The 19,806-nt window shown below is 51.7% G+C and overlaps 2 protein-coding genes across 3 annotated transcripts in view; both read right to left on the reverse strand.

Annotated features, from left to right (window-relative positions):
- Window positions 1-361: 361 nt before the first annotated feature.
- XKR8 (XK related 8) lies at window positions 362-8,965 on the reverse strand. The gene is made up of 3 exons (XM_081226698.1): window positions 8,460-8,965; window positions 6,185-6,381; window positions 362-3,635 (listed from the first exon to the last, which is right to left on the reverse strand). The coding sequence occupies exons 1-3, from the start codon at window positions 8,750-8,752 to the stop codon at window positions 2,926-2,928; spliced, it is 1,200 nt and encodes a 399-aa protein (XP_081082824.1). The 5' UTR covers window positions 8,753-8,965; the 3' UTR covers window positions 362-2,925.
- Window positions 8,966-9,411: 446 nt separating this feature from the next.
- Window positions 9,412-19,806, reverse strand: part of SMPDL3B (sphingomyelin phosphodiesterase acid like 3B) — a 29,610-nt gene continuing 19,215 nt past the window's right edge. Inside the window, exons 4-8 of one of the 2 annotated variants that reach the window (XM_081226373.1) lie at window positions 15,031-15,174; window positions 13,823-13,995; window positions 12,506-12,686; window positions 12,293-12,426; window positions 9,412-10,035 (exon numbers count right to left, since the gene is read on the reverse strand). In XM_081226373.1, coding sequence (XP_081082499.1) covers window positions 9,670-10,035; window positions 12,293-12,426; window positions 12,506-12,686; window positions 13,823-13,995; window positions 15,031-15,174 — 998 coding nt within the window. In that variant the 3' untranslated portion in view covers window positions 9,412-9,669. Of the gene's footprint in view, window positions 10,036-12,292; window positions 12,687-13,822; window positions 13,996-15,030; window positions 15,175-19,806 lie in introns of both variants that reach the window. The other variant, XM_081226374.1, reaches the window with a different exon arrangement.

A 19,806-nucleotide genomic window follows, 5' to 3' on the forward strand; every position in this document is an offset into this window, starting at 1 on the left:
TACTTTTTCTCTTTTCATTTCTTTAGATTTGAGTCTGACTGTTCATTGGTCTGGAAAACAGTCAGGCATCCTTTTGCCTTTTATTCCAATGGAGATTAGAATTGGGTTCTAGCTTCCAAGTACCATACATGTCAGACTATAAGATGTATTTTTCCCCAAATTAATCCCCCCCAGAAAAGAGGGGGCTGCCTTGTATTCTGAGGCATTAAATCTTTTCATCAGAAGATGCACATTTTGAGCCACAATATAGTTGAAGCAAACTTGTTAATCGGTCAGAAGTACAGGTATCAGAGTGTTATTAGTTTTTAAGCCCAAAGAGTAAACACCTCCATCTCCCCCTCCAATAGGTATATCTGCACGTTTCTCAAGAACCTTTCCAGTGGCACGTTAAAATGAGCAAATCAAGAGCTTTTTTATTCTTCAAAAACAAGTTTCTTGACATAAAAAAAAAAACAATGGAAATCTTAAAAGGAAATTTCTAATTACAAGTAACATCACTGTCCTCTTTTTTAAATTCTTGATTCCGTGAACTTTATTTACAAATGAAACGACCACTAAATTCCACAGCTTTTTAAATTACATACCTGTTACCCTCATTTGACAATTTCATCTAGAGAATACAGATGAGAACTTAGCCAAAAAATTAAACATCTTTTTGGATTTTCTCAGGGGAAATAGCCTAAGACACTACCCTGCATCATCTGTTTGGGCATGTATGGCATCTCCCCAGAGCCTAGTCTTCTCCACATACGACAGGAAGAAGTAGAGAAAAGTAAATGTAGTAAGTTTTGTTTTGTTTTAATTGAAGTAGAGTTGAGAGCAAGTATTTGTTTTCGTGAACCCCTTAGAAGCTATGTTTGAGGCTAGGTTGGACACTAAGCCCAGGGATTTATAAAGGCCAAGCCTGCTCTCTGAGGTCTCAACCCTTGATATTCCCTATGAGTTGGGAAAAATAATGATTTCACTTTTGTGTGTGTGCAAATGTGTGTTTATAGTCAATTTAAAAAATGATCCTTTTTCTGAGGTTATATGTCCTTTCATAAGACAAGATAATAGATGGTGGTAGTTTTTACTGCCCTTTTTCATTAAAATTAACTTGGCAACCATGTTGGCCATTATACTGGTTCATGAAATTCAAAAGTCTGAAAATCATTGGACTAAGTGATCCTGGAGATCCTTTCTACCTCTACCATTCTGTGTATGTAAAAAGCACCAGCGTCATCTTCCCAGAGTTCCTCCCTGCTCCCAACCTTCATCTCTGTGTCAGCCTTGGCTCCAGGCCAGTGTAACTGCTACAAGCCCTCCTTCATCCAGTCACTGCTGACTTGGTGTCTGGAATAAAGCACATCTGCGTGGCTGTCATCCTCACCTCCTTTAGGGCGTATATCAGTTTCTCAGGGAGGCCTTCCCGGCCATTCTATATAAAATTGTAACTCCCACCTACGACACACAGGCACTCTCCCTACCTTATTTTTCTTTTAGCACTTAACACTATCTGATACATTCTTTCACTTATTCTGTTTACTGTGTCTCCACTAGATGAATGAATGAATAACAGACTCTCCTGGATCCCCTCCCAGTGGTGATAAACCTTTCCTTCTGTCTCCAGTGCCCTTTCCCTGCTCCTTGTTTCTCCAAACCACAGACCTCCCCAACACCACTGCCCACATCCACATCCCCTGTCATCACTGCATCGCTCCCAGTGACCTCCCAGCAAAAAGACCTTGCTTCACCTGCGCTCGCGTATTCACTTCCTGATACCAAAGGTGAACCTACTCCCGCCAGGCCCAGCAGCAGAGCCGGCTAAGAGCACACACTAGAGTCAGCCCAGATCTGGGTTCTGATGCCCACCTGAGTGGTCAACACCACACTGGCTCACCAGCTCCTGACGCTTAGAAAACAAGGTTAAGAAGTCTTGCCTAAGCCAGCCCTCTTCTCTGGTCCCAGGGCCTTTACCGACTTTGAGAGGACTTTGCATCCCTGACCCCTTTTTTCCAGGCGGCTTTGAACTTGGCGGTGGATTTAATGACACAACTAGGCTAGGGGATTTCATGAGGTTTTAATAATAATCTAATAATACTGTTCAACAAAGACAACACACGTGTCTCTCGCTTACAGAGACGCAGATACACACACCTCTTCCACCCACACAGACTGAGGTAGAAAGTACACTGCCTGAAGCACAAAAACATACTCAGCGGGCTGAGCCATGGCCCAGACCACAGGTTCACAAGGCACTTGGTTGAAAGGTCACCCCTTGAGAGCAGGGGCAGAGGCCAGGCCAGCTGCACTAAGGCCTTGGAGGGGCTGCCAGGGCTGCCAGGCAGTCAGGCATCCCTGGCTTCCAGCCTGAGAGCCTGTCCTGGAGCAGCTGGAGAGGGTAAGAGGTGAAGCTGGAGTGGCAGCTGATCTGCCAAGGCTAGAATGATGCTTCTGGCACATAAAAGGCCCTCGGTAAACATTTGCTGAATGAATGGAATGACTGGGGTGGGGCAGGGGAGGAAGAATTCCAGAACACATCCTGGAGGTCCTGGGGCCTTCCAGCCCAGGATAGGGGAACCAGTGGTGGGACAGCAGCTCCACCAATTATTTTAGAGGTAGCCAGGGAGGTAAAAATACCAACACTGGGATGCTTTGGGGTTATACTTGTTTGGGGGTAAGGGAAGAGGGGGGGTCTCTTCTTTCCTCCCAAAGTGTTTCATACATAATTGGGGCCCTTGACCCTCCAGGGCCCAGCCCTTCTCATCTTGTTCTCATCCTTGAGGGCAGGCCTCTGTCTTACTCACCTCTGGTCTCCAGCGCCTGGCACAGATCAGGCATCAAGGGCTCGTTGAGTGAATCAAGGCCCATAGCAGCATAAGCAGCTTATCTTCTACATTCTACCAACTGATTCCATTCAGTCCCCTGGCTGGGTGTGACCCTGCCTCAAAGGACACCATTCACCTCTCCCTTCCATGGCAAAGCAGTCTCATCCCTACCTTTGGGGAAAAAGTTCTTAGCCAAATGGGCCATGCGCCTGTTCTGAGGCAGCTGACGCCCCTCGAGGGAGCGCAGACCCCAGGTCCCGTCCACCTGGTCAGGCTCCCAGCGGCAGCTGGGGTGTAGCCAGCGGTAGTAGACCAGCCGCAGAGCCAGCCCCAGGAGGAAGCAGGCGCCGGCCGCAGGCAGCAGCCTCTGCAGCAGGCGCCCACCGGGCAGCCAGGTGCTCTGAGTCACCCAGGCGACCACCAGCAGAAGGCTATCATTCAGGAGGAACGCCAGGTGGATGGTAGCACGGCCTCGGGTTCGGCCCTCAGCCACGTTGAACCAGGAGAAATAAAGGATGGTGGCCACCATCGCCCGGTACAGCCACTCGGAGCAGGGATCTGGCATAAAGTCCGTGCCCTGAAGCCAGACCCAGAACAGCAGCACCAGCCACAGGCCCAAGAAGTGCAGGGCCACATAGCGGGGGAAGAGGGCTGAGAACAGGGCCACGACCAGGACTCGGGGCCACAGCAGCAGCAGGTTCCACAGGAAGTAGATCACGGAGGCACCCAGCCCCAGGAGGGGCTTGGAGGGGAGGCAGGTGCGCAGGGCCCGGTGGTAGTCAAGCAGTGCCCACGAGATACCCACAAAGGACGTGCAGATGCTGACCCCTACGAAGAGGAAGAGGAGACAGGTGAGCCCTGCAGGCAGCCTGCAGGCACGCCCCAGAGGCCACGGGTACTGCGGAGGCCTCGTAGCCACGCTGAAGTGGGTAGTACGGCCCCCAATTTGTTGAAGGGAAAACTACAGCTGGAGAACAGTAAGTTCACACAACCCCAAACAGAGCTAGGATCCATATGGAGTCTGCCTTTCACCACAAACCTTTCCTTTTCAGGTGCTACCACGGTTATATTTTTCACAGATGAGAAGGTGTGTGACTTATACACTCTCATCGGCACCCCTGTCACCCAGCATCTGGCACCCCTGGGCCTTGGCCACACCCTGAGCATCTTCTAGGGCCCTGTTACCCTTCCCTTCCCGGAAGAGCCCACTCCTTTCTTGGATCTGAAAATCAGCAGTCCAGTTCCCCTTTCTTAGTCTCAGAAAGGGAAGCAGGAAATCCCATGGGGTGACTACAGGCCTCTAGCTGAAGCTGCCTTCCGGGACCAAAAGGGATGTCCCTGTTATATGGATGGAACAGCCGCTACTCCCCTCCACCCTCAGACTGGGCCCTGGTTTTGATTTTCCAAGACTCGACGTGTACAGTGGGGATCCTATCCCACCTCCTAGTTGCCCATCCTGGACTAGAAGCACCAGGCCCTCAAACGAGGGCTGGAAGCATCTCTAGACTGCTTCCTCCCCACCCCCTCCCTATTGCATTCAGTCAACAGATGTTCGCTGGGAACCTGCTATGGGTCAGGAACCCACTCCCAGCCTGGAATCAGATCTGTGGCCTTTCTAACTACCCCACACTCAGGGTCTCGGCAGGGCTGATGTTCCTCCAGTTTGCCAGCATGCTGCATTCTCTGACCTGACAAGCGGTGCCCTTGGTATTAGGTAGACCCACACCCTGGTTCCCCTGGCCTACTCCTCCTTACCCTGTAAGTTCTGGCCTCATTATCCCCTATAGTCACCCATCCGGACCCCACCCCAGCCCACTCCGCTGTGCAGTTCCTACAGCACCCCACTCCTGTCTGGAATCTTATCAGACAGTAATGATTTCCTTATCTCTGAGCTCCTTCAGGGTAGGAAACAGATACTGTCCCCAGGGATCCCCCAGAAGCTGGCATATAACAGCAGCTGAATACATGTTTGCTAAACAAAAGTTGGGAAAACCTGTCTCTTCCCTCAATCTCCCATCCCCACTCCATACACACAGTGTAGACTGTCCCCATTTAGCCCTGGTCCTAGACACCCACTGCCTTCAAAGAGACAAACAAAAAACACAGTCATCCCTCAGTAACCACAGGGAATTGGTTCCCAAAATCCGCGGATGCTCAATTCCCTAATATAAAATGGCATAATAGAGTCAGCCCTCTGAATCTGTGGATGCAGGACTCACAGACAGAGGCCCGATGGTAGGTGCACAATGAGTGCTGTGTGTCCCAGGGCAAATCACTTCACCTTTCGGCATCTCTTTCCTCTGGTGTAAAATGGAGATAAATACAGCACCAAACTAGAGGTGCTATGAATGTGAGCAATAATGACAATAAAGCACTTTCCTCAGTGCTGGCTAATAGCAGGCACTCAATCGTGACGGCTGCTATTACTGTTTTTTGTTTTGTTTTCAATTAATACTGCAGACTCAGATTAGCAAACTGAAAGGGCCCTTGGAGATTGAGTCCAACTCCCCAGCTTGTACAGCTGTGGAAACTGAGGCCAGAGAGGGGATCTCCAAGGCCCGCAGAGAGTGGAGGCAGAGCTGGGACTGGCTCCTCGGGAGGCTGTGCCTTGTACAGCAGCAGGTGTGCAAGGGCTGAGAAGGAGAAGGGGAAGCCTAGACCCTGAATCAGATGTGAGCTGGAGTCCTAACTTGGCTGCCAGCCGGCCTGTGACCTTGGGCAACTCCCCTAAAAGCCCTCCCAAAGCTTCTCTTTGCACAAACCTCTCCTGTGTTTTATGAGGCCACCTGCCTCTTCCTTTTCAGATCACTCCACATGCTTTACTGTAACTACCTGCTTTACAGTCTATGGTCCTGGCAGGCCAGGGGCTGTGTCCATCTCCTTATTCACTGTGGTGTTCCTAACACAGGGACAGGCACAAAGGTGCTCGATCAAAACAAAGGCGCTCTGCATGTACAAAGGCGCTCAATAATTTATCTATTGATCAACAAATTGCTTATTAGGCATCAGGCACCCTACACACTTCATCTGTTATCTTCAAAATAGTAAAAATTACACTTAAGACTTATTATGCACTAGGCACGAGGCTTTATAGGCATCACTTCACTTAAACCTTTCATTAACCTTATGAGGTAGGACCATTTATTACATCCATTTATTTGTCCAGATGAGAACAAACTGAGAGCTCAGAGAGGTGGAGTCCTTTGTCCAAACTCAAGCCTAGAGCATAACTTTGGATTTGAACACAGACCTGCCCGACTAAAAGACATTCTCCTATTTTCTAAGCAGCCTTTATAAAAGAGTGAAAACCTTTCTGACATCTGTGGGCAACTTTCCCAAGGTGTAAAAGGGGGGCTGGCCGAGGGCCTGACACTCACACTGGTAGTACTCGGCGCTGCCGCTCTGCAGCATGATGGCCAGCACCAGTGTGAGCTGCGGTGTCATCTCCAGGAAGGTCTCAAAGAGCCGCAGCATGCTGATGTCCAGGGAGAGGAAGTCAGCATAGGCCAAGTCGAACTGGGAGGGCACGTCCTGCCGCCACACCAGCAGCCCCTGCCGCAGCCCCTGCACGCACCTAGGCAGTACACACGATGCCCCAAGGGGCCCAGTTAGCGTCCTGTGGCATTCCTCCTTCCCTACCCGTCGAGTGGATGCAGACAGGCTCAAATCGTAGCTCGTCACATACATGCTATAAGGCCTTGAGCAAGTGACTTACCTCACTGAACTTGTTTCTTCATCTGTGAAGTGGGGATAAGTACAACAGCTATTACTTCTGCGGTAGCCACCATACCAAGCTCATCACAAACCTTGTCCCATTTACTCCTTTACGATATCCCCATTTTACAGATGGGGAAACAGGACCAAAGAGCAAATGAGCAGTGGAAACAGGATTTGGACCCAAAGCTGTTTGAATTTGAAAGGTGTACTGGGCAATTGCCTAAAGTGATCATTCTCAGATTTTAGCAAGTGTAAGAATTTCTTAGGATCCTGTGGGGAAGGGAGCCATTGAGAGCTTCTGAGCACAGGCAAGACAGGTCCTACTGTGCTACAGAAAGAGCACCCAGGGATCCATTTAAGAGGCCTGCCCAGAGTGATGAGAACAGACGGGGCAGAGTTAAGAGAGTCCAGAGGTTGGACAGACAGGCCTGAGTGATCCACTGGCATGAGGGGGGAGTGGAGGATGCACCAAGATCTCCCCCCACCCAGAACTGATCTCAGTTGGCTACTGGGAGGTGAGGCCATTCACTCATTGCAAATTCATTCATCAGACGGTTACTGTCACTTCCAGTAAACTTGGATGAACTGGATGAACTTGACAACACACTCAGGGAGCAGGCCCAAGTTCGGAGGTGGGGGGTCCCCCAGTGCCCTGGCAGAGGCCTCAGCCTAGTCACGGGCAGCAACAGAGACCCCGCTTTCTCAACCAAAGCTCAGTACAGTCTGTCTGACTCATGCTCAGCAGAAACAGAAGATACATGATGTAATTATAGATTCAGGGTTCATTGCGGGCTGCCAGGACTGTAATAACTGTGCCCCTTCGTGTTCACCCAAGGTGTTATTGATGCCTGGACAGTCCCTCAGGCAAAATTGTGACATTCAAAGCTCCTCTCACCCACTCCTGGAGACTCAAGGCAAGATCTGGGGAGAATCTGTAAACATGGATTCAAGAGCAGATCCTGGCTCCGTCCATCCCATCCCAACCCAGACCACATCATGTCCTGACTTCATCACATGACTCTGACCCCTTCGTTTCAGTTTCCCTATCTCTAGAGGGCCCCCGCCTGAGCCCAGCCCTACATGGCTCCAGGGACATGGATGAGTCAGACCCCATTTCTGCCCTCTTGCTTGGTCTGGGAGTGAAGGGGTGGGGTGGGGAGAATACAACTGGGGTTCAGGGAGAATACAACTGGGAAAGACAGGGTGGGAGGCACTGGCCATGAGGGAAGAAGCGCTGCTCTGGGGGTCAGGGCTGCTGAAACTCCAGGGTGACCCAGCTGATCATGAAGCTAGCTGACACTTGCTGCCTGCTTACTCTGCACCAGGGCAATTTACAGGTCTCATTCCATTTAATCCTTACACTGTGAGCCTCTGGAACAACGAGTAAACTGAGACCCAGAGGGGTCAAGTGACTTGCCCAAGGCTCCACCCACAGCTAAAAGCAATGGGAGGTCTGTTGCCACCAGGCACTGTGCGGGGCACTTCCCCCTCTGCCCTTCACCACAGGCCTGCCAGCCACACCTATCTCTAGGTCACTACCTCCTTTAACAGAGGAGGAAACTGAGGCTCAGAGGAAGGCAGGAATAAAGCCACACAGGTGGTAAAGCCGGATTGGATCCCAAAGGGTCCGACTCCAAGTCATGTGCCTCCCTTCCCTCTCTGGGCCTCAGTTTCTTCAGCTGTGCCAGGAAGGGTACCGTTCATGAGCTCTGAGGGCTGCCAGCCGGATTTCTCCCTCATCAGGGATCAGGAGCTCACCTGTAGGGAGAGGCGCCCGCTAAACTGCAAGGGGCTTAGTTTCCTCTCCAGGGTCTCAGCCCTCTCCTCTCCGCCCCCGTCGCGGGGTCAGGGCTCTCACCTGTGCTACCAGCCCAGCTGCAGGAGGTGACGTTGACTTACGTTCCCCCTCCCTCTCCCGGAGGGCAGGGCTCTCACCTGTATAGGTAGCCCAGCTGCAGGACATGCAACAGCGCCAGGCAGTGGCCTGGGGGCTTCGGCGCGTGCGGGCTGGAGAGGTCGGCGCGCAGCCAGACCCAGCTGAAGAGCTGCAGCGCGACTGAGGCGAGGCCCAACAGCGCCAGCACTAGCGCGGCCCACAGGTAGCGACCGCTGAGCACATACTGGCTCGCGGCCCACAGGTCGGCGCCCAGGTCGATCAGGAAGGCGAGGGTGCCCAATACGCTCAGGACCAGGTCCCAGAAGAGAGCGGCGCGTGGCGACCAGGGCATGACCCGCCAGCCTCTGCCCCTCTTTCTCTTCTGGGCTCGGACCCGCCCTCCCGGCCCAGGGTCCCCCTCCCTGCCCAGGGTAGCGGTGGCAGGAAGGAGGCGGACTCAGCCCTCGGGGCCGCCCAGGGCTCGGGCTGGGGGGCGGGACTTCCCCGTCCCGCCCTGTCCGGGGAGGAGCGAGGTCCGTAGACCCCGCGGTTGGGGTATCAGCGGTCCCACAGATCCCTGGCCCTGCCGCCTGTCTAGGGATCCCCCCACTCTCACCCCAGCCCCGCTGAGCCCTGAGGGCCCCGAGGACCGCTAGGCCCGAAGACGGACCGTCCGAGGCGCAATGCCCTTGGCTTAGGAGGCTTCTAATCGCCTTGTTTTACATTTGAGGCTCCTGGAGACCCAAAACGGCGAATATGGCCCGGAGATTAGCGCCCGGGCTAGAACTGCGATGTCTCACGTCTGCATTGTTGCAAAACAAAACAACAGAACGCCAAGGCCTGTTCCGAACCCTGATTGAGGGACTTCGCTAAGTTTGCCTCCGAGTCCGGGCCGTGTGCCAGGGGAGACAGAGGGCACTGGATCAGCCAGGCGCATCTTCCTGGCAGCTCATTTTACTCGGATTATCCGAATAGGAGGAGGGGGCAACATTCAATAACTGGGCAAGGGAGTTACTTTAAACATGATCTACAAATTAATAACAGAATAACATGCACGACGAGCATTGTGTTTGGGATAAAACATGAAACTTGAAAGAAATGTGCTTCTGGTGGTGCCCTTGGGGCTTCATTTCCTGATTGGCTGTCCCGTCCCACTTCATTCTGCGGACGCCGGGCAAAGGGTGGAAAGTCCAGCTCTCGGGGGTGATGCTCTCCCCCATTTTACCAGAAGGAAGGCGAGCCAAGCCAATCAGCGGGCGGTGCCCAAGGTCACGGCACAAGCAGCGTGCGCAGGCCCAGCAGCGCCACCAACAGGAGCGCGAGGCGGGGCGTGGGCGCGACGCCGGGGGCGGGCAGGCAGGCGGCATACCCGTCGAAGGCCACTTCGCGCAGCGCGCACACGTGCTCGGCTTGGCAGGCCTCGTCGCAGGCCCGCGTATCGTAACTGACCGAGTTGTAGACGTAGTAGCGCTGCAGCGCACCCTGGTCGCTGGCGATGCGGCCCAGCGCCGCGTGCATAGAGCGGGCGCCTGCGTCGGGCACGCCGTAGGCCTTGGTCACCCGGTACTCGAGCTCCCAGCGCGGCGCTCCCTGCGCGTTCGCCTGGCTCAGGTTCAAGAAGTAGGTCACCATGTCCTGCAGACGGGGCGCGAGGCGGGCCGGCTGTGAGCAGCTGCTGTCCGCTTCCGCCCCCAATCCTCCACCTTGCATTTGCCCCCAGATTCTAATAGCTGTAATCCTGACCGCTCTTAGTTATTGGGCATTTACTAGTTGCCGGGTATGCTTGGCAGACATCCTCTGATTGAATCTGATGAGGTAACTGCGCTTATTGTCCCCATTTCGCAGATGAGGAAACTGAGTCCTAAAGAGGTTAATTCACTTGGCCAGGGTCCCACAGGTGGCTGAGGCAGGATTGGAACCCAGCTTGTTTACCCCATAGCCTGTGCATTTTCTGTTCCAGCAAGCTCCCGGGTACCCAGAAGATTGTCAGTAAATATTTGCAGAAAGACTGGATAAAACGCAATGTAAAAGCAGTGGGATGGAGTGCCTGGCTGAGAGAGCTTATAGAATTGTGCTTTGAAGGGGGCTTGGGCTACACCCAAGACCCTGAGTACTCAGGTGCATTTTCAGGACTAGAATCTGGAAGGGTTTATCTGTGCAACACTTTCCACCTAAATTTGCAGAGCTGCTTTAGGTCAGGAGAGGTGGGGTAAGAGGAGCTGCCATGGTGGATGGCAATTTCTTGCTAGGCACCTTACATTATTTATTTAGTCTTCCCCGAACCCTGTGGTCTGAGCGCCCGTGTGGACAATGGACCACACTCTTAAAAATCCTCAGACCTCTTCTGCATATACATTCACTCTAGAGTCGAGGACCCAGGTTAACTAATGCAGTCCCTGGTTTTAAATGTCCTTTCTCAACACTCAGATTAAATCTCTGTACCCACCTCTTCTGGAACTCCAACTTGAATATCCAGCTGCCTCTTCCCTCAGCATTTTCACCTGGATGCCACTTAGACATCCCAAAGTTAACAAGAAAGCCAGGCGTCTGGTTTTCCTCCAAAATCTGCTCCTCCTGCAGTGAGCCCGTTTTGGTAAATGGCAACCTCATCCTTCCAGGTGCTCTGGCCAAAGCCTTGGAGCCCTCGTTGCCTCCTCGCGTTCTCTTCCACCCCCTCATCCAATCCACCAGCAAATCCTGTCTGCTCTGCCTTCAAGATACATCCAGGATCTGGCTCTCCTCACCACCCACGGGTGCCACCCTGGCCCACACCACCATCACCTCTCAGTGGCTGTGGTCACCTCCTAACTGATCCCCCTGTGTCTGCCCTTACCCCCTACAGCCTGTTCTCCACCCAGCAGAATGATGGTTTTCTAAAATTCCAGAGTCGTCCTCGTGACCTACATTAGCTGACACCCCCTCCCCCCATCCGCTCATGACCTCGGCCGTGGCCTCACGGGCCTCCCTGCTCCACCCCTAACACACCAAGCACATTCCCACCCTGGGCCCCTGGCATGCTCTTCCTGCCCCTTCCGCAGACACTCCCACGGCTCACTCCCTGAAGTTACTCAGAATTCAAATGTCACCGTATCAGTGACACTTCCCTGCCCCATTAACACCACACACATATACACATACCCCGTAAGTGTCACCACCTGCCTCCTCACCCTGCTTTCTTTTCTCCTTAGCACTTATTTCGTGCCACACTTAACTTTATGTGTTTGTTTATTGTCTGTCAGCTCCAGGAGAGCAGTGACTTTTGTTCGCTTATGTATCTCCTGAGCTTAGCACGGGGCCTGGCACACGGCAGAGGCTTAACACGTTTTGTTGAATACATTAAGGAATAATATTTGTTTGTCATTTCAGTAATCACAAGCACATCCCAGGAGGTGTGGGATTGCTCATTGAGTTAGGGGCCTGCTTGGCTGCAGCGTAGTCAGTGTAGAGAAGACCTGGCAGTGGGCCTGAGGTCACACTGTGAGAGACCTTGAATACCAGGCCAAAGAGATCCAACTTATCTTGGGAGCACTGGGGAGCCACTGAAGGTTTTTGAGCAGGAAAGAGACAAGAAGTGCTTTAGAAAGATTAATCCCCTCCTTAGCTGTACCAGATGAGCTACAGCAGGGCAGTGCTGGAGGCGGGGAAAACAAGTAGGAGGCCTTGACAATGATCCAGGGCAAAGGGCAATTTGGAGAAGAATTGACCTGACTTGGTGGCAGGACTTGGAGGTAGAGCCAGGGTTCTTCTGATCCTGAGCTCTAAAAGGGTGGAAGTAACTTGACCTTCCTGAGTCTCAGTGGTCAGTAGAGGGTGGATTAGCTAGGGAAGCCAGTGGTGTTATCAGGTCCCTCCTCCCTCCTCCTCTGGCCCCAGCAGACCCAAGGCTCCTGACCTGCAGGCTCAGTGTGGCTCGGTCGTATTCAAACACCCGGATGCCTGGATTGTTGGCTCCGTTGACCACTCCAGGTAGCGTGGTTTTCCATGGGGTGACCCCAGGTGTAAGGAACATGACACTGATGGGGGCACCTTTCAGGAGAGAGTGGAGCTGAGAGGCTGGCGAGGGAAAGAGGGAGTTGGTCTGGCCGTTGCCCTCCAGGTTGGGTACCTGCATCATCATAGAACATCCGAAAGCTGTCGGTGTGGTGGTGCCCGAAGAACTGCCCTGCAATGACTCGATGATGCTTCCGGACCACCTTAAGGTACTCCTGGTTGGGGCCCTCCCGGAACCACGCTTTGTTCCGCGTCTTCTCAAAGAACCCCGGGGGCACATGGCCAATAATGTACACCTACGAGGAAGGGGTGCCCAGCAGGGGCTCAGAGACCCCTTCCACAACTCTTCGTCTCTACCTCTCACAACCTGCCCGTCTCCCCAGAGGCAAGCAGATGGGCTCAAAGGTACCTCCTCCCCCATCCCTCTCCCAGGTGATCCGGCATCTCCCTGTATCCAGAAATGAATGTGCCACATGCTTCCCTCCCGCTGTGCCTTTACCCATGCTATGCCTGCCACCTGGAGCGCCCTTCTCATTTTCACTTCTGTAAATGCTACTCATGCTTCAAAACCCAGCTCAAAGGATACGTCCTCCTGAGACTTTTCTGATCCTTCAGGGACAAGTCTTCTCTTCTTGGAGAGCTCAGGCACTGTAACCAAATCTTCCTTGCATGGTTGTGTAGCATATGCTGTGTGGTAATGTGTGTTCACGTCTTACATTCCTCGAGTCTCTCAGCTAACAATGCCTGGGCCCTTGGTTCCCCGTTGCAAGAGGTAGAATGGGGGGCGGGGGCAGTGGTAGGAAGGACAGTTAAGAGCATGAGCTTTGGAGCCAAACTGCAGCTGGACACCAGCTGTGTGTCACCTCTCTGAGCTTCAGTTTTCTCATCGGGAAGGACACCTAACTGGTGGAGATATGAGAGTTAAATGAGATCATCCATATAAAGCACTTAGCAACATATCTGTGCATAGTGAGGGCGAAAGCACTGGCCATGAGATCCTGCTGGGCTGCGCTGGTCAGACCAGGGACTCAGGCAAATGAGACACAGGGTCAGTCATCGGGGGCCTGCTAGCCCAGCAGCCTAGATGGACACACCTCAAGGGCAGGGCATCCCCTTGAGGTCTAGCCCACAGTGTGGCTGCAGCTGTGCTGGCCTTGGATTCTGGAGACTGGGGTTCTAATCTAAGCCCCACCACTTATTGTGTGACTTGAGACTGTCACTGCCCATCAGGAGCCTCACATCTGCAATGGACTCCAGGGTCCCAGCCTCACAGGCTGTTGTGAGGATGGAAGCAGCCTCCTCAGGTGCCGAGCTGATGAAGGACCCTCTGTGATGTGGGCATCTCAAGTGAGTGGGTGAGTCTGTGCCAAAGTGGGGGACTTGTACGGGAAGAGACCCCAGGGAGGGAAGAGGAGGAGTGGGGAGCCCTTACCATTTCCCCAGCTCGGGACGCATTGGTCAGCACATCGTCCAGCCACTGGAACTGCTGGCCAGGGTCGGCCATGCCGGCCGTCTGCTCGTTGTTGCTGTAGTACAGATTGGTGTTGAGGACCACGATTCGCCCAGCCGCGCTTGGCCCCGGCAGTTTCTCAGAATAGAAGGCACCTAGGACATCACAGCCAGGGGGAATCTGAAGGGGTCTCCAGCCTCCGAACAGACACACCTCTGTCCCCCTCCACTTCACTCCCCCACCTTCTCCTTCCCTTGCGTCCTCCCTTCCCATCTTTCCCATAGGAGTGGCATCGTGGGTAAGACCAAAGGCTCTGGAGCCAGGCTGCCTGGGTTCAAGTCCTGGCTCTATCACTTCCTAGCTGTGCAACTTGGGAAAGTTCCTTAACCTCTCTATGCCTCAGTTTCCTCCTCCGTATAATGGGAATAACATGGAGGTGTGTTTGTCCCTCCAGATCCACTGTCAACCCTTCTCCGCTCAGCTCTCTGCCCCAGGACCTGTGGGTTAAATCCATGGACTTCTGTGCTGTGAGCTTCTGGTTGGGTTTGACCAATGGGGAGCCCCAACAGCAAGGGACTGAGGAAAGGAAGGAGAGGAGGTCAGGTCACTTTGGGATACTGTGTCTCCAAATCAGTGATTCTCAACCTGGTGATTTTGTCCCCAAGGGAACACTTGGCAACGTCCAGAGACATTTTTGGTTTTCACACCTGGAGGTGTTACTAGCAACTAGTGGATAGAGGCCAGGGATGCTGCTAAGCACCCTACAACGTACAGGACAGCCCCCCAACAAAGAATTATCCAACCCCAAATGTCAACAATGGCAAGGTTGAGAAATCTGGCCTGAACTGAAGGTCACTGCCCCTACCTAGGATTGTTGTAAGGAGTCTAGCAGTGTGCTGAGGGCAGTTCCGGGCACACAGGAAATGCTCAGTGAATATTCTCTTATGATCCTCATTAGTGCTGTGGAGTTAAGAACATGGGCATTGGAATCAGCCCTGGATCCTACTCCCAAGTCTGCCTCCTCCAAGCTGGGTGACCTGGGCCAAGTGACTTGGTATGTTCAAGCCTCAGTCTCCTTATCTGTCAAATGGGGATAAAATCAGTCCCTATTTCATGGGGCTGTTGTGAAGATGAAATTAGATCAGACCTTGGCATAAAGTGCTCCTTACAGTAGCAAATGGTGTTAGTACCTTCTTTGAAGAGAGCGATGGATTCGTAACTGAGCCAGGGTCTCCACAGCTCTGCTACCCGATTGTAGATATTGTTGCTTCCGACCGGGAACTGGTTTTTGGGGTGAAAGTCGTGATTTCCCAAAGCAGCATAGACTTTAGTATCTGGGAGGAAAAAGAAAAATATAAGAATATATATGCAAAAGTGCTTAGCGGAGTTAGTTTCAGCCACTGGCTATCAGAGCTAATAGGGAAGAGCTGTAGCACAGATAAGGAAAAATACAGAGCCAAGCAGAAAACCACATAATAGAATCTGGCAGAACTTGGCTCAGATCTGGGAAGGAAGAGCAGTGAGTTCTCTAACTCCATTCCCAGCAGAAAGTTCCGTGGTCAGAAATGAAGCATGAGATGAGGAGGAGAAAGCTAGAAGATCCAAATAACCTTTAGATCCATGATCAGCCACTTGGTCATTTAGTGTACCTTGTTCTTGTCAATTCCAGATCCATCTTACTGTTAGGGAAGGGGTCTGCTGCACCCTGGAAGACCTTGGGAGTTTCACTCATTCATGGATCAACAAATATTTATTGAGCACCTAGTACGTGCAAACGTGTAGACCTGGGCCCCCAGGCCCAGAGGCCTGGCAGTGCAATAGGGTTGATAGGCATTGAGTAATGGCTGTCACAAAAAGGGAAAAGGCACTTACTGTGGGAGTGCATAACAGGGGTGGGAGTGGGGGTCAGGGGAGCCTCCCTGAGGATGTGGCCTGTGAATGAACCCAGGAGGGAGAGGGGAGCCTGTCAGACTCATTTCTTCCTTGTGAGTAGCCTCACTCCTGCTTTTATTTTACATCTGTGTCTGGCATGTAGTAGTTGCTCAATAAATATTTGATAGTAAACAAAAACTCTTCTGAGTTCCAGGCAGGGCCTTGCCCTTATATGAGCTTGGCTTACCCCAGGGAGTGAACTTGAACCAATGAGGAAGCCTGGCGCCTCCAATTCCTACTTGAAAAAATTATTCTAACAAACCCTTAACTCTGTATAGCCTACAAGATCTGGAAATGCTAAGCTCTGCCAAAGGAGGAGGCCGTAGAATTCCCATGAGGAATTATTCACAAAGCCAGAAGTCATGGCTGTGACTGCCTGAAAGAAAACCTCACCTCTCTAACATAGATGCAGGCAGCCATAAGAATTCATTTAAGGACTTCCCTGGTGGCGCAGTGGTTAAGAATCCGCCTGCCAATGCAGGACACATGGGTTCGAGCCCTCGTCTGGGAAGATCCCACATGCCGCGGAGCAACTAAGCCTGTGCACCACAACTACTGAGCCTGCACTCTAGAGCCCGCAAGCCACAGCTACTGAGCCTGCATGCCACAACCACTGAAGCCCGCACGCCTAGAGCCCGTGCTCTGCAACAAGAGAAGCCACCACAATGAGAAGCCTGCGCACTGCCACGAGCCTCCCCGCCACCTCACTGCAACTAGAGAAAGCCTGCACGCAGCAACGAAGACCCAGTGCAGCCAAAAATAAATAAATAAATAAATAAACAACAGAATTAAATACAGCTCTGATATTTATTTTTAAAAAATAAAAGAATTCATTTAAGAGAAAACACAAATCCCTAGCATCCCAAAGGCAGATGAGAAGGGAGGTTATCTCTCCCGGTTGATAAGCAGATAAGGTGGGGGGTCCCCAGAGACATAAGAGAAGCCATTTTTGGCCTAAGCCATTCTGGGATCTAAGCCTGGCTACAATGCCTGCCCTTGAACAGATCTCAGTAACAATGATCTTAAGGGAACAAAAGAACAAATGACTGTTATCAGGCAAGAGAAGGAACAAGGGCAAAGATAATAAATCAGTTGTAAAGACTCCCAGTTCTGTTTCAATGGTAAAGATTAGCCTGAAGCACTGTCTTGAGCTGTTTGGCAGAATTTAAACCCCCTCAACCATGAGGTCAACTGGAACCTAAGGAGTGATGATGCTGACCTTTGCTGACCCTTGTGACTTCAATCAACTAAAGCTTGGACTCTGTCAACCTTTGCCCCAATTCTAAGTTGCATTCTCCTGCTCAAGCCCCTTCATGAATATGCATATATCCTTAGCTTAAAGCTTCCCTAATTTTGCTGTTCAAGGACACACTGATTTGGAAAGATCCCTGGTTTTCTCCTTACTTGTTGCAAGTAATAAATCCTTCCTTCTCCTGATCTTTGGCTTGGTTGTGTCTTTTGGCTTGACACCCACCAAGAGGCAAACCCAGTTTTGGGGTAACAGGTTTTTGCCACTTCTATGTGTCGGGCACTGTTAGAAGATCCTTACAAACCTAAGCTCCATGAGGGCATGACCTGGCATCTTGTTCACGGCCACATCCCCTACCCCTAGCGTGCTGTCTCACCCGTTGAGGACACTCAAATATTTGTTGACGGACTAAATGAATGAATGGATTACCTTATTTAATCCTCATAACAACCCTTTGGGTGGGTACCATTATTTTCCTCATTTTGCACAGGGAGAACACTGAGTGTCCAGAGGATGGCCCAGCTAGAGCATGGCAGAACCTGAATTGGGACCTGGATCAGTTTGCCTTGCACACCTGTGTTTACCATCCGTGGAAAGACAGGGACCAGTGTTCACAGTGACTCTGATGGGGGGACACAGGTGCACGTGGCAGGAAGAACTCGTGACATGGAACCAAAATCTCAAATTTCAGTCCCTTCCTCTTCTCCAACAAGTTGCTTCAGCTTATTTATCTCTATGATAGGGAGTGTTCTGCTTGACCTATGTTGCTACCATTCTCAAATAAGATAATGCCTCATTTCACCTCTTCCAATGTGTTCATATTTTAACATCTCTATAAGTGGGATGTGCCTTACCATTGAGGCCATGAGAAAGTTCTGTGTCATACTTTAATGGACAGCATTTTTTTTTCTTTTGGCCACGCCATGCAACTTACAGGATCTTAGTTCCCCAACCAGGGATTAAGCCCGCACCCCCTGCAGTGAAAGGGCTGAGTCCTAACCACTGGACCACCAGGGAATTCCCCGGAGAGCATTTTTTTTCTTAACGATACATAAAATAATGAAACATCTTATAGCCAATGGTATCTTGGATTTAGGAAATTCAATAAATGTGCAAGCGGACTTCCCTGGTGGTGCAGTGGTTGGGAGTCCGCCTGCCGATGCAGGGGACACGGGTTCGTGCCCCGGTCCGGGAGGATCCCACATGCCGCGGAGCGGCTGGGCCCGTGAGCCATGGCCGCTGGGCCTGCGCGTCTGGAGCCTGTGCTCTGCAACGGGAGAGGCTGCAACAGGGAGAGGCCCGCATACCGCAAAATAAATAAATAAATAAATGTGCAAGCGTGTTATAAACTGTAAAATCTTATTTACACTTGTATGTTAAGTCATAGTAATAAAGCATTTTCTTATCCATTATTTCACTTTTATTCCTGAAGCCCTATGTGGAGCAGAGAAAAGAGTGCTCAGTGTTGGATCTGAGTTTGAATCCCTCCCTAGGAACTGACTAGCTTTGAGCCATAGGTTCCTTATCTATACGCTGGGGATAATAATACCTATTGTTGCCATGGGGGAGAGTGTCCTGGTTTGAACCTAGTAGCGACTTCTGCTGGAAGATGAACTAGCCCAAGCATATCTGGGTTGGGTTGGGTTGGGTTGAGTTACACAGACTAGAAGCATCAAGGCAACTTCTTTGCACAAACTGATTTACGTTGAGGGAAGGAGGTGTCAGAAATGAGGTTGCCTCGGGGACAGATGTGGGATGGTAACAGCAGCTCGGGGGCCCCTCCTGGAGTGGCAGTAGGAGTGATAGGTAAGAGATGTCCTCAAACCAGGATCTGCATCCTCAACCTTGCCTGTTTCCTTGACCCCAAGGCTCACATTTGTCATCAGTAAAAATGTGAGACAGGGCTTCCCTGGTGGTGCAGTGGTTGCGAGTCCGCCTGCTGATGCAGGGGACATGGGTTCGTGCCCCGGTCCGGGAGGATCCCGCGTGCCGCGGAGTGGCTGGGCCCATGAGCCATGGCCGCTGAGCCTGCGCGTCCGGATCCTGTGCTCCGCAACGGGAGAGGCCGCGACAGTGAGAGGCCCACGTACCGCGGAAAAAAAAAAAAAAGATTAAAAAAAAAAATGTGAGACAGCTCCACTCTCTCTGAGTCTCCTGAGTCTCATTCCTGACAGTGAATGAGCTAAGGCATATAATATTCTTAGAGGAGTGCCTGACACTTAGCCCTTGATACCTGGATACATATAGTTGTTCTTGCTGCTACTATTACTTATTTTTATTATCATTATTTCATATCTGGGTCCTGGGGACCCATGACCAAGACCTTTAGAGGAAGCAGCTGTGCTGGAACCCAAAGGAGATTGGGGGATGGGGGGGTCCTAGGGGTTTGCTTTCACAGGTGTCCGGCTGGCGGGCTGAGAGCCTGATTCGGCCCCCAGGACCTTGTGTTTGGCACAGCCTGATTAAAGCCATTTTCAAGGGCCATTAGATAGAGCACCCAGGCTACATTATCCCTGTCAAGTCCCGTGGGGCTGCTATCATAATCACTCACAGTCCTGGCCTGCTCTCCCAGGCTCTAAAGGCCTTGGATTACACCACGAAATAGTACTTTGGCTGGAAATCAGCATCTCCCCAAAGTCCCAGCAGCTGGGATGGTTTAAAGGCAGTAGATGGCAATTCCAGAGCCACAGCAGGATGCAAGGGCTGTGTGCGAGCCCACGTGAGACTTAGCCAGGGAATATGCCTAAATATAACAGTAAATGCCTTGAGAAGGGGCTGTCAGTCT

Source organism: Mesoplodon bidens (assembly GCF_964165515.1).
Source record: "Mesoplodon bidens genome assembly, chromosome: 2".
NCBI lineage: Eukaryota > Metazoa > Chordata > Mammalia > Artiodactyla > Ziphiidae > Mesoplodon > Mesoplodon bidens.

Excerpts from the sequence above, each read along its gene's own strand:
- XKR8 (XM_081226698.1), bottom strand. The coding sequence starts at position 8,752 with ATGCCCTGGTCGCCACGCGCCGCTCTCTTCTGGGACCTGGTCCTGAGC. Across the intron at positions 6,382-8,459 it reads CAGCTGGGCTACCTATACAG|GTGCGTGCAGGGGCTGCGGC; the intron begins GTGAGAGCCCTG and ends TGTACTGCCTAG. Across the intron at positions 3,636-6,184 it reads CAGCGCCGAGTACTACCAGT|GGGTCAGCATCTGCACGTCC; the intron begins GTGAGTGTCAGG and ends TCCTCTTCGTAG.